Source organism: Podarcis muralis, chromosome 17, assembly GCF_964188315.1.
Source record: "Podarcis muralis chromosome 17, rPodMur119.hap1.1, whole genome shotgun sequence".
Taxonomy (NCBI): domain Eukaryota; kingdom Metazoa; phylum Chordata; class Lepidosauria; order Squamata; family Lacertidae; genus Podarcis; species Podarcis muralis.
In genome coordinates this window covers 39,754,482-39,762,584 of record NC_135671.1, presented here as the reverse complement: position 1 = coordinate 39,762,584, position 8,103 = coordinate 39,754,482, and the positions used below count along the sequence as shown (strand labels likewise).

Here is an 8,103-nt window from a genome sequence, read left to right as displayed (position 1 = left end):
GGCGCCCGGCCTGCTCCAAACCCGCGGGTCCCACCTCCTTCGGAAAGCCGGCAGCTGATAGGGCGCTGTGGCCCGTCGGGGTTTGCATACGGGGCTCCGCCCTCTTCCCTTCTTGCCGAGGCGCTCCCGCCCTGCCGGCCCTTTCCTCCGCTTCTCAATTTGCATAAATCGACGCGGGGCTTCAGAACAGGCTGGCTGGTCGCCATAGCAACCCGCAGGCCGCAAACTTCTGGAGGGAGAAGGTGAGAGCGGGGCAGCGGTTGGGAGGTCCAGGGCGCCAATTGATAGGATAGGATATGCGCAGACACGCCGCATACCCTCCAGCACTTCACGGGTGAAAATAGGGACATCCTAAGGAAAAGCGGGACATTCTGGCGTCAAATCAGAAAGCAGGACAGCTTCTCTAAATCGGGGAGGTCCCTGGAAAATAGGGACACGGAGGGTCTGCACACTGCTTTTTCCCCTGACAGGGACTCAAGGCAGTTTATTGCTAAAAACAAGAACTGCTAAAAACATGCGGGGAAACAATAGTTAAAAAACAATAGAACATTGATAAAATTAAAACTGTATATAAAATCTATTGAAACCATACAAATAACTACAATAAAACATCACAGCACCAGCCAGGGTCAGCCCAAAACATTTTGGTGCCTAGAGGTAAAAAAGGTAAAGCACCCCTGACAGTTCAGTCCAGTCGCGAATGACTCTGGGGTTGTGGCGCTCATCTCACTTTACTGGCCGAAGGAGCTGACGTTTGTCCGCAGACAGTTTTTCCGGGTCATGTGGCCAGCATGACTAAGCCGCTTCTGGCGAACCAGAGCAGCGCACGGAAACGCCATTTACCTTCCTGCTGGAGCGGTACCTATTTATCTACTTGCACGTTGACGTGCTTTCAAACTGCTAGGTTGGCAGGAGCAGGGACCGAGCAACGGGAGCTCACCCCATCACAGGGATTCGAACCTCCGACCTTCCAATCAGTAAGCCCTAGGCTTAGTGGTTTAGACCACACCGCCACCTGCGTCCCTTATTGGTACCTAAAGTGCACCCCAAATAGTGCCTCCATTCCCCACCAGGGAGGAAAGGGAAAGTGAACTGTTTTCAACATTTTGCTTTGTTGGGGGATTGAAATAAAGGCAGTCTTGTGTTAGAACACTGGAGAAGACAGCAATCACTAGCTCACGGTTAGGAAACCTCTGGCTTATAAGGTTGTTTCCTCCAAACCACAAAATGTGGAAAGTAGAGATGTGGTCTTTCATGGGGAGCTTGATCATGCAGGCAATCCCTGCCACAATCAGCTTTGCCAGTCATATGCTCAATGCTTGAGAAGCACTGAGCAGAGGCCTTGCAAAGTGCTTCGCACTGAAGTTTCAACGCAACTAGCTGGCTGCCATGCACTTGGGAAACGCTTCCCAAGTACTTTGACAGGTGGACAGAGCAACCCACCTGTCAAGCTTGGTCCGTGGGGTGGGGACAGATAAGAATCTGGCCCTCCTGGCTGAAAAGGTTTCCCAACGCTGAACTAGGCAGATCTGATGTTGGAGAAAAGCTTATTCCATGCTTACCCAAGACCTATCTGCAAATTGTTCCAGAATAGATAGAGAGACAGGCCTAGGTATCTATTCCCACCACTCAGATAAGATTAGTTAGCAATGGGATGGAGCTGGGTCTGCTTTAAAAACTTGAATCTCTCTTCCTCTGACAAGAAAACATAACCTTCAGTTACAGGTGCAAAGATGTATAAAGTGGACATCCAGCCAGATATAAAAGAGGCAGCTGCCATTGAAGCCCGCAGGAACCGGGAGAAGCAAAGACAGAGCCGCATCTTTAATGCTCGCTATCGCACGATGGGGGTGAGACATGGAGGGCTTATAGAGCCATGTTTTCGGAGGAGGACTGCCTTGATTTTGAAGTTCTGGGAAAGACTCCTTAACTATCCCTCAGAACTGAGATACCTGTAGGAAGCAATCCCTGTGCACAGACATCTTAACCTGAACACTCCTTTCTAAATTTACTCAGCTTTCAGCTTGTCAGCTTGTTCAGTGAGACACAGCAAGAGGTCATTTATTGGGGATGTGGGCTAGGCTTTGGGCAGTTAACATGCTTCCTTCTAGATATTTTGAACTTCAACTCCCTTCATCCCTGACTAATTGCTATGCTGGCTGGAGATAATGGGAGTTGTAGTCCAAAAATCTTAAGGGCATCTGGACTATACCTTAATCACTTTGAGAGAGCCAGTGTGGTATAGTGGTTAGTGTCAGACTAGGAACTGGTTCAAATCCCCACTTGGCCATGAAGCTCACCTAGGGACCTTGGCTACTCACTGCCTCTTAGCCGAACTTAACTCACAGGTTTGTTGAGATGGGGGAGAACCATGAACCACCTTGAGCTCCTTAAAAGGTGGGATATAAATGCAATAAGTAATTGATTCATAGGAAGTGATTCATAAATACAAGAATAAACTCTCAGCAAAAAATCTTGTGAATAAGGTTCCAACTTCAGGGGTTGAAGTATTATGAGTGAAAGCAAGGACTGTTCATTTGCTGTAATTCCATTATTACAGGCATCATTTACAGATGACAAGTGTTCATCTCAGTGTTTCACGTAATAGATTACTCCTGATCACCTATATTTCATGGTCTAGATGCTCAGTGGTCGTATATTCTATATATGCAGGCCAAAAGCTTAAACCTTAAGCCTTAAAAGCATCAGATCTGTTAGAAAGATAGGATAATTGATAGCAAAGGGGACAGAGGCACTTAAGGCAGCTTACAGCAAAAAATAAAGCAAGTAAAAATATTGAAGCATAACCACACACAAAAAGCCAGGATAGCAGATAAAAAAATAACCAAAAGCAGCAGGAAATTAGGTAAAACCAGACCCTATTCTATTGCATCAGTTGGTGGTAGGACATGTAGCAGGTCCTACCAGAGGAGCTGTGAGAACAGGCAGACTCATGTGGTAGCGGGGGGTCCTTCTTTATCCTAAGCCATTTGGGGCTTTAAATGTAAAAACAGCATTTTGACTTGAGCCCAGTAATGAACCAGAAATCAGCAAAGCTGGCACAGAAAGATAGGAGCCAAATAGCTCTGGTCAGCAGCTTCAAAGCTATATTCTAAACTAGCTGACATGAAATAGGAGAGCTTATGCCATTGCATCTTTCAGGTTCCTGCATGTTCTTTGTTGTCTTTATTTGGGAGGGCAGCATGCAAAATCCTACATTCTGTTTGCTTCTGAAACAGCCACATCCAATGCAGCAATTAACTTGTAATGTCACTTTTAAGGTGGATGTGGAAGGTTTAAAGACCCAGGTGGAAGAGCGAAAACTCAGAGAAATTGCAGAGAAACGACGTGATGAAGCTTTCGGTAAGTGTTTCTGCTCCATTTCTCTGTGAGGTCATTTATCTCACTTGTCTCCGGGCACTGGTCTGGGGCCTGAGCAAGTCAGTTTCCCCAACAGTTAAATTCAAATAAAAGAAAGGGCAGGAGGTTGGGCAGAATGAAATGCATCAACCTCAGCGGGGTTTGCATTTTTAAAAATATATCCACTCTTTTGACCATATCAAACAGGCAGCTTCATAATTTAATTTTAAATCTGGCAGCTTGAATCTACGTCTTTCTTTAAGATCTGTTAATATTTTAAATTTAATCCTTGGTTTTTTCCCCGCCAGATAAATTTTGATAACCCTCTTTGCCATTATTTGAAGTACCTCACATTACCAATAATCGGTATACAGTGGTACCTCGGGTTAAGTACTTAATTCATTCCGGAGGTCCGTTCTTAACCTGAAGCAGCCCAGGAGCATGAGGCAAGGGCGCGCAGCTTGCCTGCCGCTCCCAAGCCTCCCCCTGGTGCCGGCTTGCGGAAGTAGTGCTAGGAGGCAGTAATGCCGGGAGGCAGGCTGCATCTGCAAATAAGCCTTGAATTTTAAAGGTGTGTCTCATTTGCGGGTGCATCTAATATTTGGGCCAATACGGTAAACAATAATGGTGATAATGGACATCCTTGTCTTGTTCCCTTTACGTCTCCAGGTTTGTCAGTCAGTTCTTTTTCATGAGGCAGACAGAGCAACGACTAACAGCATCCTGTGCTGTTCTTATGCAGATGCAGATCGGGTGCAGTGCGACAAGATTGCACAAATGCTGGAAGAAGAGGAGCGCCAACGGAAAAAGCAGCTTCACCAGGCTGTCTTGGATTTTCGCGAGCGGGAGCAACAGCCCTCCATGCGCCGGGAGTGGGACATCCATGACCCAGAGGCGACACGCAAAGGCCACCCAGCCCGCCTGAGTGACGATGACCCTCGCTGTGGCCCTTCTAGCATGCAGCGCTTTGCTGGTGAGGACCTGAATGCGAACGCTCGGCAAAAACTTCTAAAGGAGCAGAACAAACGCATCCTGGAGGAGCAGAGAAGTGAACGGGAGAAGGACCTCGCTGACCGTAAATATGCTGGTATGTTCAGGATGGGGTGTGTGAAATGCCCTCGAGATCCTTTGCTTGGGGACACAGGAGTGCGAAGCTGGTGTTGTGTGGGAGGAGGCCATGCAGCTGCTGTGGTTGACAAAGGAATGTGGAGAATAACATCTAGCTGGTCCCAGCATTGGCCCTGCCCAAGACACTCAAGTGCCTCAGGTGGAGTAAATCATTCTGCACAGCCAGTTTCCCTGCAACGTACTTGGCCTCAGTTCTGGGTGAAAATGTAGAACTGCAAGCTTTATTTGTTTCCCTTGAGCTCTGCTGAATAGCTATCCTCTTCTTAAGACCGTTTGTATTACTCAGAAGTTGGAGATGAAGGAATTCTCCTGCATTTTCTACAAGCATTTCCATGCTTTACTATGCTATACAGTGGTGCCCCGCAAGACGAATGCCTCGCAAGACGAAAAACCCGCTAGACGAAAGGGTTTTCCGTTTTTCGATGCGCTTTGCAAGACGATTTTCCCTATGGGCTTGCATCACAAGCCCTACTGAAACAGTTAGGAGCTGCAAAGCAACACAGATGTGTCTGTCTCCCATTCTGATACTCTTATGCCATTCCAAATCTACTGCCTCACTTTGCCTTATGGGAGGATCGGGTGTGTGTGTACATAGCTTGACTGCATGCCAGAACACCTGCTTTCCTTGTAGACATCCTGGAGGACAAAAAGAGGATAGAGCTGGACCTACGAGCCCTGGAACTGGCACGTTTGGAGGAAGAGTGTCGCAAGGCTAAAGCCATGGCAATAGCTGACTTTAATCGAGCCCAGGTACCATCTTCCTATATTCATTAGCTATTCATCTGCATCGTTCTTCAACCTCCAGATGTTTTGGACTCCCAACTTCCATCATCCCTGATCACTGGGCATGCTGACCAGGGCTAGTGGAAGTTGTAGTGCACACATGTGGAGAGTACCAAGTTGGGAAAGGCTGGGCTAGAAAGACATGAGCACAAGGCTTTAAATGCAACAGCATCCCATCTACTCCTTTCCCAAACCAGGCTGCAGAGGTTGCTGAGCAGCAGCGTCTGGCCCAGCAGCGTGAGCAGGACAATAACTATGCAGAAATCTACAACCACCTGACGGGTGACCTCCTGACAGAAAACCCTGACATCGCCAAAAGCCTTGTGGGCCCACACCGTGTGATCACGGACCGCTGGAAGGGGATGACCTCTGCAGAAGTGGAGGCTGTGCGGAAAGCACAGGAGGAGCAGTGTAAGGAGAAGCAGGCAAGTGGCGGCATAGCTGATGCTGCAGCAAGAAAGCTTGTGAGTTACACAAGTTCCTTCGTAACAAATTCAACTAAGAGGATGTCCAGAAAATGGTGGGAATGTGCTGACATGGGCAATACAGATGAGTAGGTAGGTCTTTGCATAATATGCAAGGTGTGTGTACACTAGGTGGCAATCCATTACCTGTCCAGAGCACAGTGGAGCTAAGTAACATGGAATGCTTTCCCTTGTAAGCTCAAGAATGGTCCATTATGTAGGAGAGAAGAGAGCAGCAGGTACATTGGCCTAAGCACAGCCCTTATCTATGCATTTTAAGAGCATTTTCCTTATTGTGGGATTCAACTAAGTTACTGCATGCATGGAATGAGGGCCGCACATGCGATGGGACCCCATCACCCCCTAAATCTGCTCTGGAGAGTTGGAGGAACCCCCAAAGTAGGTTTAGGGGGCACACAGGGAAAGGAGATGGGAAGTCCTGTTGTGCAAGCAGACCTTGTTCTGTGCACACCCACCCCACTTGGTGCTATGTTGAATTCCTCTGTTATGCTGGGGGCAGGGTTTACAAAATTTTGGATGGTGTTTCTTTCCCAGATGAAAGATCAGTCTTTATCTTTCCATCCTGGAATGTTACAAAGGTTCTGTTTCCCTCTCTCTATATATATAAAATATAAATCACAGTTCAAAATACAAAATATAAATCACAGTTCAGCTTTTACATTGATTAACTCAAGAACACCTTACAACAGCCCTTTAAGGGAGGACAGTACCAACTCCATATTAACATTTGAGGAGGTTAGGTAACGGTTGAGAGAACAGTGGCTTGTGAGTTTGTAGCAAGAGTAGAGATTTTACCCAGGGGTGGAACAGTTTTCACTTCTATCAGCCACATTATGCCTGAGCATATTCTCTCCCACTCTGTTAGAGGCTGCGGGAAGAAGAGCAGCAGAGGGAGGCTGAATGGGACCGGCAGCGGGAGTTGGCTGGCCGTGCCGCCATGGAGATGGAGCAGCAGGAGCAGAATTTCCGCCAGCAGCTGAGGAAGAGCCTAGATGCCTACAACCAGGATCTGGCGGATGCACAGAAGTCAAAGTGAGTAGGCCAAGGATGAAAGGTTCCTCCCTGCCCCCGGGAGGTGGAAATGAGGCAGCCTCCTCAGGTAGAGAATTGCAGGTACCCTGAAGGACAAGCTGAGCTTTGTCTAGAAGCACCACCACCTGCGCTCAATGCCTTTCTTCCCCCTAATCCTTACTACTCTTTGTGGTGATCCAGAGGTGAGGGAGATGCATTAGGCACATATTCAGAGGCATTCTCATCTTTTCTTCCTAGGTTACGTCCTGCTACTGAAAACAGACGCCAAGGCTGACTCTTCCTTGGCACTAATGAAGTGACAAACATTTCCACTGAACACACTTCTGTTCTTTGTTTTACAGTTTACAGTATATGGAGAAAGAGGTCTACTCCAATGTACCCACAGCCCAGTACCACTTGCAGTTTAACACTAGCAGCCGCTGACTGAAGTATAACAAACCCAGTTCCAAATCTGGTTGGAAGGAAGGCTTTGCGTTCAGTAAAGTATTTTTTGTGCAGTATTGTCATCTGCTGGTTGTAATGTAGAATTACAAGGACAAAGCAACTGATGTTTGTTAGACCATAGTTTCCATGTTATTGCCTGAAGACCACTCCACAATCGCTCCATGTGGATGTCTATACCAGTGTAAAATGTTGCTCAACCCCATGGCAAGCTACTTTGCATAAATGTCTTGCCATATGATTGTCAAGTGCCGTGTAGAGTGAATTGGCTTCCCTAATGTGTGAATGGGTCCTCGGAAAAGAGAATTAGAGTAAGGGGCTAGGGTGGTTTGTTTTGCACACACATCACAGAAGAGAGTGCCTTAACAACAGAATGTGGAACTCCAAAGGAACATCTCTATACAGCTTTTCCTCAGGATCAGGTGCTAGTATTTCTGGGATCTGTAGGTGGTTTAGCTCAGAATGGTTTGCTTATCCACAACAGCCAAGAAATACAAGATCAAAGCCATCGGGGCAAACTGCACGGTCAGCTTCTTGCTCTCAACAGGGACTAAACATTATTTTAAGAATTCATAAATTCTTAATATAAGATATCTAAGCAGTGAACAAGTGTATATAAATTACATTATGTTCTGAACAGCCTTGTGATCTTTGGATCAAGGATGGCATACAAACATACACCTCATCATCGCCATACAATATAAAGTATAATAAAACCCCTTTATTGTATGTTAATGCCTGCAAGCTAAAAACAAATTCAGCAGGGCCTGTCCATACTTGCTGGTGCTTGCAGTTATGCAGTAGCAAGACTAAGACTGGAGTCCAGAAAGCCACTCTGCCCCCATAAACTGCGATTCTCAGCTTTCATGTGCAG

General features: G+C 46.8%; 1 protein-coding gene across 3 annotated transcripts; it reads left to right on the top strand.

Annotated features, from left to right (window-relative positions):
• The first annotated feature begins 11 nt into the window (after window positions 1–11).
• Window positions 12–7,866, top strand: RIBC1 (RIB43A domain with coiled-coils 1). 3 transcript variants are annotated; one of them, XM_028711383.2, is made up of 8 exons: window positions 12–242; window positions 1,726–1,850; window positions 3,282–3,363; window positions 4,103–4,447; window positions 5,120–5,238; window positions 5,469–5,696; window positions 6,622–6,788; window positions 7,130–7,866. In XM_028711383.2, exons 2-8 carry the CDS (start codon window positions 1,734–1,736, stop codon window positions 7,209–7,211), a joined length of 1,140 nt encoding a protein of 379 aa, XP_028567216.1. In that variant the 5' UTR covers window positions 12–242; window positions 1,726–1,733; the 3' UTR covers window positions 7,212–7,866. The 3 variants fall into 3 exon arrangements, with proteins under 3 accessions (XP_028567216.1, XP_028567215.1, XP_028567217.1); XM_028711382.2 differs by having other exon boundaries at window positions 1,720–1,850; XM_028711384.2 differs by lacking the exon at window positions 12–242 and having other exon boundaries at window positions 1,727–1,850; window positions 4,030–4,447.
• The last annotated feature ends 237 nt before the right edge of the window (window positions 7,867–8,103 follow it).